Source organism: Struthio camelus, chromosome 28 (assembly GCF_040807025.1).
Source record: "Struthio camelus isolate bStrCam1 chromosome 28, bStrCam1.hap1, whole genome shotgun sequence".
Classification (NCBI taxonomy): Eukaryota; Metazoa; Chordata; class Aves; order Struthioniformes; family Struthionidae; genus Struthio; species Struthio camelus.
The window spans coordinates 967,713-984,083 of NC_090969.1; the positions used below are offsets into that span (position 1 = coordinate 967,713).

At 69.8% G+C, this 16,371-nt stretch overlaps 2 protein-coding genes across 4 annotated transcripts in view; both read left to right on the forward strand.

Annotated features, from left to right (window-relative positions):
• The window catches only part of KMT2D (lysine methyltransferase 2D), a 31,136-nt gene extending 24,616 nt beyond the window's left edge, over nt 1-6,520 (forward strand). For both annotated transcript variants that reach the window (XM_068921478.1, XM_068921479.1), the window contains exons 45-56: nt 34-115; nt 207-382; nt 927-1,075; nt 1,192-1,327; nt 1,418-1,557; nt 1,915-3,085; nt 3,335-3,471; nt 3,629-3,759; nt 3,855-4,140; nt 4,220-4,293; nt 4,470-4,578; nt 4,718-6,520. In XM_068921478.1, the coding sequence (XP_068777579.1) occupies nt 34-115; nt 207-382; nt 927-1,075; nt 1,192-1,327; nt 1,418-1,557; nt 1,915-3,085; nt 3,335-3,471; nt 3,629-3,759; nt 3,855-4,140; nt 4,220-4,293; nt 4,470-4,578; nt 4,718-4,810 (2,684 nt within the window). In that variant the 3' untranslated portion in view covers nt 4,811-6,520. The remainder of the gene's footprint in view (nt 1-33; nt 116-206; nt 383-926; nt 1,076-1,191; nt 1,328-1,417; nt 1,558-1,914; nt 3,086-3,334; nt 3,472-3,628; nt 3,760-3,854; nt 4,141-4,219; nt 4,294-4,469; nt 4,579-4,717) is intronic.
• Nucleotides 6,521-8,397: 1,877 nt separating this feature from the next.
• Nucleotides 8,398-12,895, forward strand: PRKAG1 (protein kinase AMP-activated non-catalytic subunit gamma 1). 2 transcript variants are annotated; one of them, XM_068921494.1, is made up of 12 exons: nt 8,398-8,476; nt 8,597-8,651; nt 9,759-9,862; nt 10,023-10,104; nt 10,179-10,237; nt 10,362-10,407; nt 10,523-10,577; nt 10,868-10,994; nt 11,384-11,549; nt 11,704-11,741; nt 11,901-12,047; nt 12,150-12,895. In XM_068921494.1, the coding sequence occupies exons 1-12, from the start codon at nt 8,471-8,473 to the stop codon at nt 12,252-12,254; spliced, it is 990 nt and encodes a 329-aa protein (XP_068777595.1). In that variant the 5' UTR covers nt 8,398-8,470; the 3' UTR covers nt 12,255-12,895. The 2 variants fall into 2 exon arrangements, 1 of the variants encoding a protein (XP_068777595.1); XR_011136560.1 differs by having other exon boundaries at nt 8,412-8,476; nt 11,259-11,549.
• The last annotated feature ends 3,476 nt before the right edge of the window (nt 12,896-16,371 follow it).

Consider the following 16,371-nt stretch of genomic DNA (forward strand, 5'->3'; position numbering starts at 1 on the left):
GCTCTCCGTGACGCCCGGCCTTTCCCCGTGCAGATGCCCCAGCCGTGGAGGTGAAGAGCTTGGACCTGCTGGCGGCTCTGCCCACCCCTCCGCACAACCAGACCGAGGACGTCAGGTGAGCCCCTGGCCGCAGCACCCTCCCGGCCCGTGGGTGAGCGCGGACGGGGCCGTGACGGTTCCTCTCCTCCCTCCCTTCCTCCCCGCAGGATGGAGAGCGACGACGAGAGCGACTCGCCCGACAGCATCGTGCCCGCCTCGTCGCCGGAGAGCGTGCTGGGCGAGGAGCTGCTCCGCTTCCCCCTGCTCAGTGAGGCCAAGCCGGAGCTGGAGGAGCGTGTGCTGTCGCCCATAATCCCCATCATCCCCCGGGCCAGCATCCCAGGTGGGCTACACCGGGCAAGGGCCGTCTGCGGGGCACGTGGGCTGGGCAGGAGGGGGCCTATGGGGTGCACAGGCCATGCAGGGGCAAGGAGGGGCAGGAGGGTCTGCGGTGCCTGCGGACCAGGTTGGGGGAACCCACGGGTGTTAGAGACCGGGCAGCAGGAGGTTTGCGGGGCAGGCAGATCAGGTAGGAAGGGGTGTATGGACCATGCAGGAGGTGTTTGCAGGATCAAGTAGGGGAGGATCCTTAGGGCTACGCGGACTGAGCGTAGAGGTCTGTGGGACGCGCAAGCTGGGCGGCTGAGTCCAGCACGGGTCCCCATGTGTCGGGGCTGGGCTGGGCTGTTCCTTGGGGTCTCCCGTTGGTGCTGACAGCTCTCCATCCTTGTCAGCACGTCCTAGTCTCTCACGCTGCACCAGAAAGCTCTGGTCTTGCAAAGCGGTGAATTCCCAGCAGGGTCTCCATGCCAGAGCCCACGGGGGTCCGGGGCAGCCGTTGGCAGGGCCGGTGCTGCCCGTCTCTGACCCCTTTCACCCCGCACCAGTGTTCCCTGACACAAAGCCCTACGAGGCCGCGGAGCCCTTTGGAGCACCCGCCGGGAAGGTGGGGGCGGCAGGCCCGGGCACCCCGTGGGAGAAGGCCAAGAGCAGCGAGGTCTCCGTCATGCTGACGGTGTCTGCAGCGGCTGCCAAGGTGAGTCAGGGGATGGTGCGAGGCAGGACCTGGCACTGGGGTCTCTGCACAGCCGCAGCTACTACCCTGGGGACCCTGTCTCTGTCCCTAACGGAGTCCTGCCTCCTCTCACCCAGAACCTCAATGGGGTGATGGTGGCCATGGCCGAACTGCTGAGCGTGAAGATCCCCAGCTCCTACGAGGTGCTGTTCCCAGACAGCCCCATGCGAGGGGCCATGGTCGAGGCCAAGAAGGTGGAGACGGACATGGCTGGTGAGCGTCCGCCCTGTGCGTCGCCCTCAGCCCCGTGGGCACCCCATGCCGGGTGTCTTGCATCTCTGTAACGGTCCGTCTCTCCCGCAGGGGTGCTTGGCAGCAAGGACAAAGCGGCGCTGGCCGGGAAGGTGCCGGACAGCAGCTCCGAGTGGCTGAAGCAGTTTGATGCGGTGTTGCCGGGCTACAGCCTCAAGGGCGAGCTGGACCTCCTGACGCTGCTCAAACAGGTCGGTGGGTGCAGGGGTCCCTGTGGGGCTGGGACTGTGGGAGGGGGGGTGGGGGGTCCCTGCACAGGAGGTCCCCTGCTGTCTGAGGGTGCAGGGGTGTCTCTGTGAACTTGGGAGAGGTGGGGGAGGAAGGTCCCTGTGGGGCTATGCCCAGCTAGGGGTGTACAGGGGCCCCAGTAGGACCATGATCCCCCCCCCCCCCCCCCCAATTGCAAGGTGGTGCAGGATGGTTCCTATGGGGCCAATTCCCTTGCGGCTTCATGGAGAGGTGCGGGGGGTCCTCGTGGGACCCCCACCCAAGACATGCAGCGGGTCCCTGTCCCTCATGTGCTCTGACCCATGCCCTCCGCGCCGCAGGAGAGCCCCGCGCCTGAGAAGGCCCTGCACCACTGCTACGTCAACAACGTCTCCAACCTGGACGTGCGGCAGCTCTCTGTCATGCCCCAGGAGCCCTCGCCCCCGCTGTCCCCCTCTGTCCCTTCCCCGTCCAGCCCCGCTGAGGCTGCCCGGGTCCCTGACCCCGAGGCGGCCCACGAGGCAGCCCCGGCTCCCCTGTCCCCACTGCCGCCGGCCCCCTCGCCAGCCCCCCGGGAGGACGGGGCTGTGGCTGCCCACTCGCCGCCCCGCTTCAAGCCACGCTCGCGGCCGCCGGAGGACGGGGACGAAGCGCGGCCCCGGCTGAAGAAGTGGAAGGGGGTGCGGTGGAAACGGCTCCGCTTCCTCGTCACCATCCAGAAGGGGGGGGCCAAGCGGGATGGCGACAAGGAGATCGCAGAGTTCATCGATAAGCTGGGCACCACCCTGCGTCCTGAGAAGGTGCCGCGGGACCTGCGCAAGTGCTGCTTCTGCCACGAGGAGGGCGACGGGGCCACGGACGGGCCGGCCCGCTTGCTCAACCTTGACCTCGACCTCTGGGTCCACCTGAACTGCGCCTTGTGGTCCACGGAGGTGTACGAGACGCAAGGGGGGGCCCTCATCAATGTGGAGGTGGCCTTGCACCGCGGGCTGCTCACCAAGTGCTCCCTGTGCCAGAAAACTGGTGCCACCAACAGCTGCAACCGCATCCGGTGCCCCAGCGTCTACCACTTTGCCTGCGCCATCCGCGCCAAGTGCATGTTCTTTAAGGACAAGACCATGCTGTGCCCCTTACACAAGCTGAAGGGCCCCTGCGAGCAGGAGCTGAGCAGCTTCACGGTCTTCCGGCGTGTCTACATCGAGCGGGACGAGGTGAAACAGATCGCCAGCATCATCCAGCGGGGTGAGCGGCTCCACATGTTCCGCGTGGGCGGGCTGGTCTTCCATGCCATCGGGCAGCTCCTGCCGCACCAGATGGCCGACTTCCACAGCGTCACAGCCCTCTACCCCGTGGGCTACGAGGCCACGCGCATCTACTGGAGCCTGCGGACCAACAACCGCCGCTGCTGCTACCGCTGCACCATCTGCGAAAACAACGGGCGCCCCGAGTTTGTCGTGCAGGTCATCGAGCAAGGCCTGGAGGACCTGGTCTTCTCTGACTCCTCACCACAGGGTAAGGCACGATCAGCTCTGCGGATGCCAACGCTCTGCCTTCCTCCACCCCTTAAGTTGCTGCTGTCTGGTGCTAGGCTGAGCCAGCACCAGGCATCAGGGCTGGGCAGCTGCTGGTCTCCAGCAGAAAGGGGAGGAGGGGCGATCTGAGGTCCTGGGGTGGCTCTAGCTGTGGCACGGGGTCCCCGCTGGGGAGCCGACGGGCCAGCTGCAGCAGGACCCCGCATTAAACCCTATCTTTCTTCGGCAGCTGTCTGGAACCGGATCATTGAGCCGGTGGCGATGATGAGGAAGGAAGCCGACATGCTGCGGCTCTTCCCCGAGTACCTGAAGGGCGAGGAGCTCTTTGGCCTCACGGTGCACGCGGTGCTGCGCATCGCCGAGTCGGTAGGTACCGGGGCCCCGCCTGGGTGCGGGGGGTCTCCAGATGTGTGGCGCACGTGCCATGGGCCAGCCCCCTTTGGAAGGGGCTGGCGGCTCTGGGGCCGGGGTGGCCCGCGGTGCTGCCGCTCGACCCACAGCCCCTCCGCTCCCTCCGCGGCAGCTGCCCGGCGTCGAGAGCTGCCAGAACTACCTGTTCCGCTACGGGCGCCACCCGCTCATGGAGCTGCCGCTGATGATCAACCCCACTGGCTGCGCCCGCTCTGAGCCCAAGATCCTCACCCACTACAAACGGTGAGCTGGGGGCCGGGGAGAGCCGGCATCGGGGGGCAGGTGAGCCCATGCTCTGCCCCGCCGCAGCTCTGACGCCCTCCCGGCCCCCTCGGCAGGCCCCACACCCTGAACAGCACAAGCATGTCCAAGGCCTACCAGAGCACATTCACGGGTGAGACCAACACGCCCTACAGCAAGCAGTTCGTGCACTCCAAGTCCTCCCAGTACCGGCGCCTGAAGACGGAGTGGAAGAACAATGTGTACCTGGCGCGGTCCCGCATCCAGGGCCTGGGGCTCTACGCGGCCAAGGACATCGAGAAGCACACCATGGTCATCGAGTACATCGGCACCATCATCCGTAACGAGGTGGCCAACCGGCGGGAGAAGATCTACGAGGAGCAGGTGGGGCACGGGGGTTTGGGCAGGGTGAGGGGGCACGCAAGGGGCTTGGGGCACCTGGTGACTCTCTCTTGCTCCCCAGAACCGCGGGATCTACATGTTCCGCATCAACAACGAGCACGTCATTGACGCCACGCTGACGGGGGGGCCAGCCAGGTGAGAGCAGGGCCAAGCCGCGGTGGCACCCTGGGAGGGAGCAGGGTGACTGTTCGCCTGCGTTTCGCTCTGTCTGTCCCACCTCACCTTTGAGCTGGAGCTGCGACCCAGGTGTCCTGCCCCGCCGTCTTGCCGGGTCGCGCCGGCCTCGGCCCTGACGCTCTGTCCCCCGCCAGGTACATCAACCACTCGTGCGCCCCGAACTGCGTGGCCGAAGTCGTGACCTTCGACAAGGAGGACAAGATCATCATCATCTCCAGCCGGCGCATCCCCAAGGGGGAGGAGGTCAGGCCGGGGCACGGGGCAGTGGAGGGGGCGGACACCGGCTCCGGGGGAGGCTCAGGGCAGCGGGGGGTGTGTGTGGGGGGGCTGCGCGGCAGCGGGGCGGGCGCCGTGCCGTGCGTGACTCCCCGCTCCCCCCCAGCTCACCTACGACTACCAGTTCGACTTTGAGGACGATCAGCACAAGATCCCCTGCCACTGCGGAGCCTGGAACTGCCGAAAGTGGATGAACTAACTGGGAAAAGGGGCTGGGGGGGGGAAGGGGCAGCAGCGCCCGCCTCGGAGACCTCGCCGAGAGACACCGGCTCCCCGGGGCCCTCCCGGCCCTCCGCCGCGCCGCGGGGGCCGCGGGAGGTGCCCGGGCAGGGCTGCGGCCGGGGCGCGGAGGCTCCGGCGGGGAGGGCGGCCGCCGCGAAGCCGCTCGGCCCTGCCTGAGCGGGACGGACGAACTGGCAACTCAGGGTTTTCTTTGCTTCGTCCTGCGAGGAGGGGGGGGGGGCCCTGCGTGACCCCCCCCCCAACCCGCCTCCTTGGCGGGGGAGCCCCGGGGGGAGCAGAGCGGCCCCAGCGGAGCCGGTGCCAGAGCCGGGGGGCGAGTTCGGAGCCGGCCTGGATTTTTAGAAACGAAAACTAATAATATTTGCTCGCTAATTACCAAGGTAACACAGACTCCTTGAGCTCGACAATCCGGGCTCTGCCCCGTCCGCGCCCGCGCGGCGGCCAGAGCTCGCTCGGTTCCTTTGATCTCTTTTTGTTTGTGCGTGTCGACGAGAGCCCCGGGAGCGCGTGGAGGCGGCGCGGCCTGCGGAGCGGAGCTGGGAGGAGGCGCGTGCGGCAAGGGCCCCCGACAAGACACAAGGAGCTTCTGCACCCAAACCTACCTCATTTTAAGTGTTAGATTTTTTGTTGTTGTTGTTGTTGTTGTTGTTTTTAAATGTGAGCCCTGCACCCACCCGGCCCTGGGCCGCGGCAGAGCCTCTCGCGGGAGCCGTCCCCAAGGGCCCTTTCCCTCTTCCTCGGGCTGCCCCGGGGGACGCAGCATCTCTCGTCCCCTGTCCCCTCCCGTGGATGTGGCTGCAGAAAGCCCCTGGCGGGGGTCCCCAGGGAAGGGGACGCGGGGGAACCCCTTGCCCTCGTCCCCTGCCCCGGGCAGCGGCTCAGCCCAGGGAGGCCCCGGCTGCGCGACGTGCCAAGGTTCGGGGAGGGGGGGGCCAGGGGGCACATGGGACCCGCTCCCCAGCCCCCCCAGACCCCGAGCCGGGGGGCAGGCACAGCCGCGTGGGGCCAGGGCCTCACCGCACGGGGGCCGCCCCACTCGTCTCCAGCGCCCGCTGCTCCGGGCTGCCGGAGGCTGCGCGCGTCCGATGTCGGCACGGGGTGGGGGGGGGAGGTTATTTATCTATTTATACCTTATATTGTATATACTAGACTGGGGGGGGAGGGGGGCTCTTTGTGCTCTGCTGGGCTGAGATTCGGGGTGCGGGGGCAAGGGGGGGGGCTGTGGCATTTTTAAAACCCAATCTCCGAGGGGTGGCTGGGAGCCTCCTGCCAGGCAGGGGCGGCCTCGGAGAGCGAAGCAGCGAGTGGGCATTACGCACCGGGTCCCCCCCACCATGCCGGCCGCGGCGGCCCTGCGGGGACGCCGACGGGGCGAGGGGGGGGTGGCCACACGGCTCCGGGGTTGGGGGGGAGCCGGGATCTCTTTAACGCACAAACGCACGGCGCGGGGGGGGACCCTCGCGCCCGTTTCCCGTCGCCGCCGGGGCTGGCGGGAGGAGCTGAGGCGAGCGTCGAGGTGGGGCCGGCGGGTTTGCCCGGCGTCGGCGGGTCCGGGCACCCCAGGGCCGGGGCGTTCTTGAAAGCTGCTTCCGCAAACTCGTCAAAGCTGCAAAAAGGTTTAAGGTAAAAATGTTTAAAAAAAAAAAAAAAATTTGGGGGTGGGGGATGAGAAAGTTTTAAAAAAAAAAATATACGAAAAACTTTAACTTTCAGAGCTGTAAATAGCCCGGGGGCGTGTAGAAAACCCGTTTTTACCAATACCGAAACCACTGGATGTTATTTTAAAATAAAGCGCGTGAGAAGCCAGTCTGACTCTCCGCTCGCTCGCGTCTCTCCCCGCTGGGAAGGTGTAAAGGGAGACAGCGGCTCCAAGCCCTCGGGCTGGGGAGGGGGCCGCACCTCGCGGCTGGCGGTGTCGGTGGCGAGCTGGGCTGGGACGGCTGCCTGCAGCACCCCGGCTCGCGGACGTTTTCCCTTTGACAGTCCCCAGTAACTGTTCAGTGTTCTGGGTTTTTGGTTTTTTTTGTTTAATAAAGCTTAAACCAAAGGGCCCCACTGCGTTACCCGAGGAGCTGCCCCAGCTCCACGGCACCCAGGGCCACCCCAGACCCCCTTGGCACGGGGTGACGCAGCCTTGGGGGGGCGGGTACCGTCCCCTGGGGCTGGGGGCAGGGACTGAAGTCCTGCTGGGGACCCCTGAGCGTCCCCCCCAAGTCTGGGGGACCCTTATGTGTCCCCCCAGGCTGAGGCTCCCTGTATTGTCCCCCTCATCCCCCTAAGGGACCCTAGGTGCTCCCCATGCCCCCTCAGGCCCCAGAGCACCCTTGGGTGCCCCTATAGCCCCCCCAGACACCTCTAGGTGCCCCCCTATGCCTCTTCCACAGCCCCGTGGCCCCCTAGGAGCCCCCTGAGACACCCTAGATGCCTCCCCTGCACCTCCCAGACCTCCTCCAGGACCCTGTTGCCCCCAAGGAGCTCCCCTAGACAGACCTGGGTGTCCCCCCAGACCCCATAGCCCCCCCAGACACCCCTGGGGGACCCCAGAACCCCCCTGTGGCCCCCTAGGAGCCCCTCAGGACCCTCCTGGATTCCAGGACCCCCCATGGCTCCCCTGTGGCCCCCCCCCAGGACGCTCCTGACCCCCCTTGGCTCCCCTGTGGCCCCGTAGGAGCCCCCTAGGACCCCAAGACTCCCTTTGCCCCCCCTTGCCTCCCAGGATCCCCCTAGACCCCCCATGGCTCCCCTGTGACCCCCTAGAGCCCCCCTGGCTCCCCATGACCCCCTAGGAGCCCTCCAGGACCCCCCTTGCCCCCCCTGGGGCCCCCCAGAACCCCTCCAGACCCCCCTGGCTCCCCTGTGGTTCCCTAGGAGCTCCCCAGGACCCTCCCTAGACCCCAAACCCCCCCGTGGCCCCTCAGGATCCCCCCAGACCCCCCTTGGCTCCCCTATGGCCCCGTAGGAGCTCCCTAGGACCCCAAGACCCCCCCATGCCCTCCGTGGCCCCCCAGGATCCCCCTCGACCCCCCATGGCTCCCCTGTGACCCCCTAGAGCCCCCCCAGACCCCTCCCGGCTCCCCTGGGACCCCTTAGGAGCCCTCCAAGACCCCAAGACCCCTTTGCCCCCCAGGATCCCCCTAGACTCCCCCTGGCTCCCCTGTGACCCCCTAGAGCCCCCCCCAGACCCCCCCTGGCTCCCCTGGGACCCCTTAGGAGCCCTCCAGGACCCCAAGACCCCCTTTGCCCTCCAGGATCCCCCTAGACCCCCCATAACTCCCTTGTGACCCCCCCTAGAGCCCCCAGACCCCCCCCGGCTCCCCTGGGACCCCTTAGGAGCCCTCCAGGACCCTCCCTAGACCCCAGAACCCCCCCATGGCCCCTCTGTGGCCTCCCTAGAAGCCCGCAGGACCCTCCCCCGGGTCCCATAGCCCCCCCAGGACCCCCCGGTTCTCCCCCCCCCCCAACCCCGGCGGTGACCCGGCGGGAGGTGAAAGGTCGCCGCGCGGTCGAGGGTCACGCGGGCCGCGCGCTTCCGGTCACGTGGCCGGTGCTGGCGGAAGTGGCGGGCTGGCGCCGGGCGGAAGTGGGGCGGCGGCGGCGGCGGGGCGGGCCGGGGGCCATGGAGGTGGGGGCCGCCGTACCGGGCACCGGGTCGGGGGGGTGGGGGCGGGATGTGGAGGTGGGGGGGGTATCGGGGCCGCGCTCCGCTGCGCTCCGGCCCGACCTGCCCCGTGTCTGTCCGCAGGGTCCCGGTCCGGCCGCGGAGAGCCCGGCGGAGCAGGGCCCGGCGGCGCCGGAGGGTGAGGCCGGGGGCGTCCCGCGGCCGGGGGGGGGGCCTCTCCGGGCTGGGGGCGTCCCGGGGACCCGGGTTTGGGGTGTCCCGGGGGTGGGGGTGTCCTGGGGTCCGGAGTTGGGGTGTCCTGGGAGTTGGGGTGTCCTGGGGGCTGGGGTGTCCCGGGGGTGGGGGTGTCCTGGGGTCCGGAGTTGGGGTGTCCTGGGAGTTGGGGTGTCCTGGGGGTTGGGGTGTCCCGGGGTGGGGGTGTCCTGGGGGCTGGGGTGTCCTGGGGTCCTGAGTTGGGGTGTCCTGGGAGTTGGGGTGTCCCGGGGGTTGGGGTGTCCTGGTAGTTGGGGTGTCCTGGGGGCTGGGGTGTCCCGGGGGTGGGAGTGTCCTGGGGTCCTGAGTTGGGGTGTCCTGGGAGTTGGGGTGTCCCGGGGGTTGGGGTGTCCTGGTAGTTGGGGCGTCCTGGGGGCTGGGGTGTCCTGGGGTCCTGAGTTGGGGTGTCCTGGGAGTTGGGGTGTCCTGGGGGCTGGGGTGTCCTGAGGTCCTGAGTTGGGGTGTCCTGGGAGTTGGGGTGTCCTGGGGGGCTGGAGTGTCCTGGGGCCCTGGATTGGGGTGTCTTGGGGGTTGGGATGTCCTAGGACCCAAGTTGGAGATGTCCCATGGTTTGGGGTATTCCAGGTCCCGGGGGTTGGGGCGTCCCTGGGTTTGGGATGTCCTAGGACCCTAGTTGGAGATGTCCCATGGTTTGGAGTGTCCCAGGTCCATGGGGTGTCCCAGGTCCTGGGGTTTGGGGTATCCCACAGTTTGGGGTGTCCCAGGGACCCAGGGTGGATATCCAATGGCTTGGGGTGTCCAATGGCTTGGGGAGGTGCCCCTTAGATCAGGATGTGTCTAGGCTTTGGAGCAGGCTTTGAGGTGTCCTGGGTTTGTGGTGTCCTAGGATTGTGGTTTGGGGTGTCCTATGGTTGGGGTTGTCCAGAGGTTTGGGGTGTCCTGGGGCCCTCGGCTGGGCGTCCCAGGGACTGGGGGGTGTCCCGTAGGTTGAGGGCTCTTAGGGTTTGGGGCGTCTCCTCTCCGATGACATGTATTGGGGACACTATGACCCCTCATGCCACCTGTCCCCCAGAGGAGTCCCACAGCGGCGTCTACAGCTGTTTCATGAAGTCCCACTGCTGCTATGACCTGATCCCCACCAGCTCCAAGCTGGTCGTCTTCGACACCTCCCTGCAGGTGGGCCAGGGCCACGGGGTGGACCTCGGGCTGTCGTCCTCCCGCCCCAAAGACTTTGCCACCTTCACCAGGTGGAGGGACCTGGGTGGTCCCGAGGACCCCACTCCCCCGCCGGGCGCCTCGTCCCTCTCCTGATGTCCTTCTGCATCCCTGGCTGCAGGTGAAGAAGGCTTTCTTCGCGCTGGTCACCAATGGCGTGCGGGCTGCCCCGCTGTGGGACAGCAAGAAGCAAAGCTTTGTGGGTGAGCGAGCGGGGCAGCGTGGGGTAGGTGGGCTGCGGGCAGGGCCATGCTGCTCACCCCGCTCCCCCCCGCAGGGATGCTGACCATCACCGACTTCATCAACATCCTGCACCGCTACTACAAGTCCCCGATGGTGAGGAGAGGGGCAGGGGTGGGGGTCCCATAGGGCTCGCTGCCCGGCTCTGCTCCGGTCTCTGTCCACCTCGTGCGTGCCTGCGATGGCTGCAATTAACTCCTGTTTTTCTACACGTGCCTAGGTGCAGATCTACGAGCTGGAGGAGCATAAAATAGAGACGTGGAGAGGTAAGAGGGACCATCGTCAGCCCCCCACCCCCCGAGACTGGCCCGGAGCCCCCCGGCTCTGCACCCTGCATGCCCACAGTGCTGCTCGCGTCCTCAGTGTCTCCTCTCCCTGCAGAGGTCTACTTACAAGACTCCTTCAAGCCGCTGGTCTGCATTTCCCCCAACGCCAGGTACCCGCAGTCCTGCTGGGCGGGAGGGAGCATGACTGGCAGCGTCAGTGCCCCCATGCTGCTTGGCAAAAAGAGTTTTGTGGCTGCTGCTGCCTAGGAGCTTCCCCTGGGCCCCTGCTCTCTCCCTGCCCAGCTTGGGCTCCTCTCGCACCGGGGCGCAGCAGTCTCCCCATCCTGCCCTTATCTTCCCTGCATCCTCCCTGGCACAGACCTGTCCAGCACCACCGTGGTGCAAGGATGGGGCCCTGGCAAGCACTGATTCCTCTCTATCCCCTCCTTTTGTCCCACAGTCTCTTCGACGCTGTCTCATCCCTGATCCGGAATAAGATCCACCGCTTGCCAGTCATCGACCCTGACTCGGGCAACACGCTCTACATTCTCACCCACAAACGCATCCTCAAGTTCCTCAAGCTCTTTGTAAGTCCCGTCTCCCCCTGCGTGCTGCGGTAGCAGGAGACGAGCCAGCCCTGGGCGGTGCCAGGTAGAGCGGTCTCCAGGGTGCTGGGGTGGGCACAGCCTCGGCGCTTTGTGCGTCGCCCTGCCGTGGGTGCTGGGGGGCTGAGCCTGTGGGACCGTGCCGCCCGTCTCCGCTGCCCCACCTGTGCCAACGCTAGGACTCCTCCGCCCTGGGGTCCTGCCAGGCCCCGCTCCGCACCCATCGCTCTTTACTTTCACTCCTAGGACCGGGCCCCTGGCCTCCCTCGAGCCGCGTCAGCCCGGGGCAGCTGGAGCCGGCGGCGCCGTGGGGCCCGGGGAGTGCCAGGCCGAGCCAGCGTCAGCACTGTCCCCCTCCCCGTCCCCTGCAGATCACGGAGGTCCCAAAGCCTCAGTTTATGGCCAAAACTTTGGAGGAGCTACAGATTGGCACCTACAGCAACATCGCGGTGGTGCGGACCAGCACGCCGATCTACGTGGCTTTGGGCATCTTTGTGCAGCACCGTGTGTCTGCTCTGCCTGTCGTCGATGATTCAGGTGAGGACCGGGCCTGGCGCGTGGCACAGCGTGTGCCTGCTGTCCCCTAACCACTGTCTTGGGGTCCGCGGCCCACCCGGAGCACGGAGAGATGAGCAGCCTGGGAGCCAGGCCCCGTGGGCACTTCTCACCAGCCCTTTCTCTCCCTCCCCAGGGCGGGTTGTGGATATCTACTCTAAGTTTGATGTCATTGTAAGTACTGGGGGGGAAGTGGAGCCGGGGAGAGGGCACAGCCCGGTCTGAGGGGATCCCCTTTCCAGCGGGGTCGCGCGGTGGCCGCAGGGTGACGGTGGGGCAGGCGCGGGCTGTGCTCGGGTCCGGCTGCCTCCCCAGCGCCTCTCCCTGCCCCAGAACCTGGCAGCTGAGAAGACGTACAACAACCTGGACGTGACGGTGACACGGGCGCTGCAGCACCGCTCCCACTACTTCGAGGGCGTCCTCAAATGCTACAAGCACGAGACGCTGGAAACCATCATCAACCGCCTGGTGGAGGCTGAGGTAACCCGTTCCCCGGGGCGGGCCAGCAGCCCGGCACGCCGGCTCGGAGAGAGCGGGACTGGGGTCCCCACGCCAGCCTGATCCCCTCCGTGTCCCCCCCAGGTGCACCGGCTGGTGGTGGTGGACGAGAGCGACGTGGTCAAGGGGATTGTCTCTCTCTCGGACATCCTGCAAGCCCTGGTCCTCCCGGAGGGCCCCAAGCCCTGAGACGGTGGCGGGAGGGGATTCAGCCTGCCCCGTTGCCCCTGCCCCCCTCTCCTGCCCCGCTGCGTCCTCTCCCCAGGGCTGGTGGGGGCAGGCTGGGGTGGGGGAATCCTCTCACCAGCAACATCCAGCAATAACCTCCAGCCGCGGGGCAGCTCAGCTCCCTCTGCGGCCGAGCCCTCCGCCCCCAGCCCTTCCCCCTGCGGGGAGCCTGCAGCTTCCCGGCCTCAGCCGCGCTGGGGCGCGTTGGCCTGGCTGGCGCGTCGCTCTGGGCAGCCCCCCGACGCGGCTGGGGTGCCACGGGGCCCTGAGCCCGGCTGGGAAGGCGCCGGCACAGACCAGCTCCCGGAGCTAGGGCCGGGTTTGGCCACCTCCGTGCCCGGCACCTGGGCCGTGTTTTGTCGTCCAGCCCCGCTGACCTTCGTCACCCTCTCCCGGCAGCTCCTTCCACGTGGGGTTTTACCGAGTTTGGTTTTAACTGCCCTCACTTTGCTCCGTCCGGCCCGGGGCTGCCCAGGCCGCGCGTGCCCCCGTCCGCCCTTGGCTTCCGCGCGCGCCCGCGGGGAGCGTCCCTCGCCGGGTCTGCGTCTTCGCCTGTCACTGCTTGTGTGTGGAGAGAAACCGCTAATAAAACACAGACCTGGCATGTCGCGCTGGCCTTGCTGCGGCCCCCCCCGGGGGGCTGCCACCCCGTCGCTGCGGTGGGGGGCAGCGGCGCTGGTGCGGGTGCTGGGACACAGGGAATCTGCTGAGCTAGCCCAGACCCTGAATCCCTGTTTGTTCCGCCTGTGGCTTTTCTAAAAGGCCGGGATTGGGGACAGGATGGGGACGGGGGACAGGGCAGGACACGGGCGCCCACCCCGGCTGTGGCAGCAGCGCGCAGGGGGAGACGGGGCAGGGGCCGGGGGAGGCGGGAGGGCGGCGGGGACCCGTGGGCCTGCAGGATGCCCGGGTCCGCGCTGAGGGCCGACGGGGGGCCCGGCCGGCTGCGGTGGCACCCGGAGCCGCGGCGGGAAGGGCCGGGGGAGGCGCGAGGTCCGGCCCTGCTGAGCGCGGCACATTCCCGGCCTGGGGGGAGGCCGGGCTGCGGGCGACCCGGAGCCCCCAGCCGCCGGCTCCCGTCAGCACTGACGTCCAGCCCGGGGCCCACGACGGTGCGCAGGGCGCTGGGTGCCGGCGGCAGGTGAGAGCCGGACGGGGGGCGGCGGTGGCGGGGGCTGGGGCTGCGACCCCGGCGCCGGGGTCCCCTCGGCAGGGGTTTGGGGTGGGGGGCTGCTGCCAGGGGCAATTCCCAGGCCCCGGGGCGGTAGCCGGGGGCCGATGCCGGGCTGGTGCCGGTGCCGTTGCCATGCCGCCGGAGGGTTGCTAAGCTCCGCTCGGAGCCCGCGTGGGCTGCAGCGCTTGGTGCCAAACCCGGCAATTTTGCACGGCTTGTCGCAGGGGGGGGAAGGGATCCAGCCCCCCCACCACCGCCCCACCGCTCCCCGAGACAGCTCACAGCACCGGGCACCTGGCCCCCCGTGGGCCGGGCTGCCCCCACGGGGCCAAGCAGGCTGTGCCCCACCGCCCCGGCCTGCTGGCACCGGGGCGGCACTGGGGGGGCCGGGGCGGCACCGGCGGTGGGGGGGGGGACCCACACCCCGGCGCCGGGGTTGACACCGTGCACGTGCGCCGGTGCCTGCGTGTGTGTGCGCGGAGCTGCGGCGGGCGAACGCGTGGCTCCGCCGAGCACGCTGCTCCGCACCGGCCGCCGGCTCGCGTGCCCCCGGCCCGGCCGGGTCCCCCGGCAGCCCCCCGCCCGCCGGGGCTGCCCCCTGCCCGGGGCCATGCTGGGCTGCCCGGGGCCGCCGGAGCCGGGCGCTGGGCGCCTGCGGATCTGCGAGCGGACCAAGCTGCTGGTGCTGGAGATCAACACGGTGTCTTGCTGCAGCCGGGAGACGGGCATGGCCGCGGGCTGCCGGCCCGCCGTGCCCTGGACCTACCGGAGCGTCGCCGGCGAGTACGCGTGAGTGGGGGCCGGGGGGGGCGGGTGCCACGGGCCCCCTCGCCGCTCCGGCCGCCCCACGGCCCCGACGCCCCTCTCTGTGTTGCAGGTACCTGGAGAAGCGCTTTGTGGCCGAGCTGGGTCCCCCCCGGCCGCCGGCTGAGCCCCCCGTGCCCCCCGGCCCACGCCGGCCCCGGGTGCTGCAGGACTCCGCCAACCACCCCCCTGCGGGGTGCCAGCTTTGGGGCTGGGGGCTGCCGGGGGCCGTCGCCCCCCAGCCCGCCGTGACGCCGGGGGGCAGGCCGGGCCCCCCCAGCTACGAGGCCCACATGCAGCGGGTGGCCCAAGCCCGGCGGCCGGGACCCCCCCCTTACGTGTCGCCCCCTGCCTACGACGCCCCCCACCGCACCCTGCGGCCCCCCGCACCCCGCCGCAGCCCCCCGGCCCCCCGGGGTCCCGGGGCCGCCCCGGCCCGCTGCAGCTACACGTTGCCCCGAGCGGCCGCCGAGGCCCGGCCCCGGCCGCCCCCCCCGGGCTGGGGCCGCAGCCAGACGCTGCCCCGCGCCGCGGCGGTGGCCTGGGGGCGCGAGGGGCCGCGGCGGGCGCCCGCCGGCCACTTCGTCATCGACGCCACCCGCGTGGTCATCCGGGCCGAGTACGTCCCGCCGCCCCGCCGCGAGCAGGTCCGCTACCTGGGCGGCCGGCCCGCGGCCCCCCCGGAGCCAGGTGAGCCCCCCGCCCGGCCGCCGGGGGCCGGGGAAGCCGCGGCCGCCTCGCTGCCGGCCGGCAGCCCGCGGCGGGGGGCGGCCGGCTCGCCGGGGGGGCGGCTGCAGCAGCGGCAGCCGCCCTACGCCCGGCGCCCGGCGCTGTACGCCCAGGACTTGCGGGAGGCGGTGTCGCGCATCCGGCGGCACACGGCGCCCGACTCGGACTCGGAGGCGGAGGGCCGGGGGCCGCGGGGCGCCGGCGGCTGGCGCCACTGCCGCGAAGCCCTGGCCTACAGCAGCAGCAGCAGCAGCAGCCTCGAGGGCGCGGGGGCTGCTGCCTGCGCCTAGGGGGGCGGGGCTTGTCCCCCCTGGGGGCGGGGCTTGGATGGGTGTGGCCCCAGAAGGGGTGGGGCTTGGTGGGGTGTGTCCTCCCTAGGGGCGGGGCTTGGCGGTTCCCACGGGCTGGGCTTTGAGGGCAATAAAGCTGCTGGGATCCCCCTCCAGCGCCTGGGCGGTGCCTGTGTGATGGGGACGTGGGGGGGGACGTGGGGGACGGGGATGGGGGGACGGGGCTGAGCGCAGCGGGGGCCTGCGGGGACCCCTGTGAGGGTGACACGGGGGACGGGGCTCAGCGCAGCGGGGACACACAGGGACACACGTGGCAGTCACAGGGGGGGAACGTGCCTCAGCACCGTGGGGAGCCGCGGGGAGGTGACACGGGGAGGGGGGGTACATGGGCACCCGTGTAATAACGACGTGGGGAGGTGCGGGGACCTACGCGATGGCCGTGCAGGGGGACCCAGCTCAGCATGGGGTGGGGGGCACCGGGACCTGTGTGATGGTGACATGGGGGGGCCACCTGCAGGGACCCACGTGACAGTGACATGGGGGGGACACCGGGACCCGTGTGATGGTGACATGGGGGGGGTCCCCGCAGCGGAGCCGTCGCCCCCTCCCCAACGGCCGTGCCCGGCCACAGTGATGCGCGGTGCCCAGGTGTCCCCAACGTCCCCCACCCCCCGGCCGGCCCCTCCCCCGCGGCAGCGGGCCCAGGCGTCCCGGCCGAGCGCTCGCCGCCCCCCCCCGGGTCCCCGGCAGTGACCCGGTGACGCCGCGGCCCGACGTCAGCCGGGGGGGGACCCCGAGGCGTGAGTCACGGGGGGCCCCCCCGCCGCCGCCGCCGCCGCCTCTGAGTCACGCGGGGGGAGGATCCCCGCGGCCAGAGGAAACCGCACAAATAACGTGGCCAATTTGCACGTTATTTAAAACCGGCTCCGCCCCCGCCCCCCCGCGCCCACCCTGTCATTACGCCGCTGGCAGCGGCCGGCGGGTCACGGCGCGGGGCAGCGCCGGGGGACCCAGGCGTCCGGGGCCTCCCGCCCCCCCCCCCGGGGGGGAACCCGCCGTCCGCCCGCCCGCCGGGCCGGGC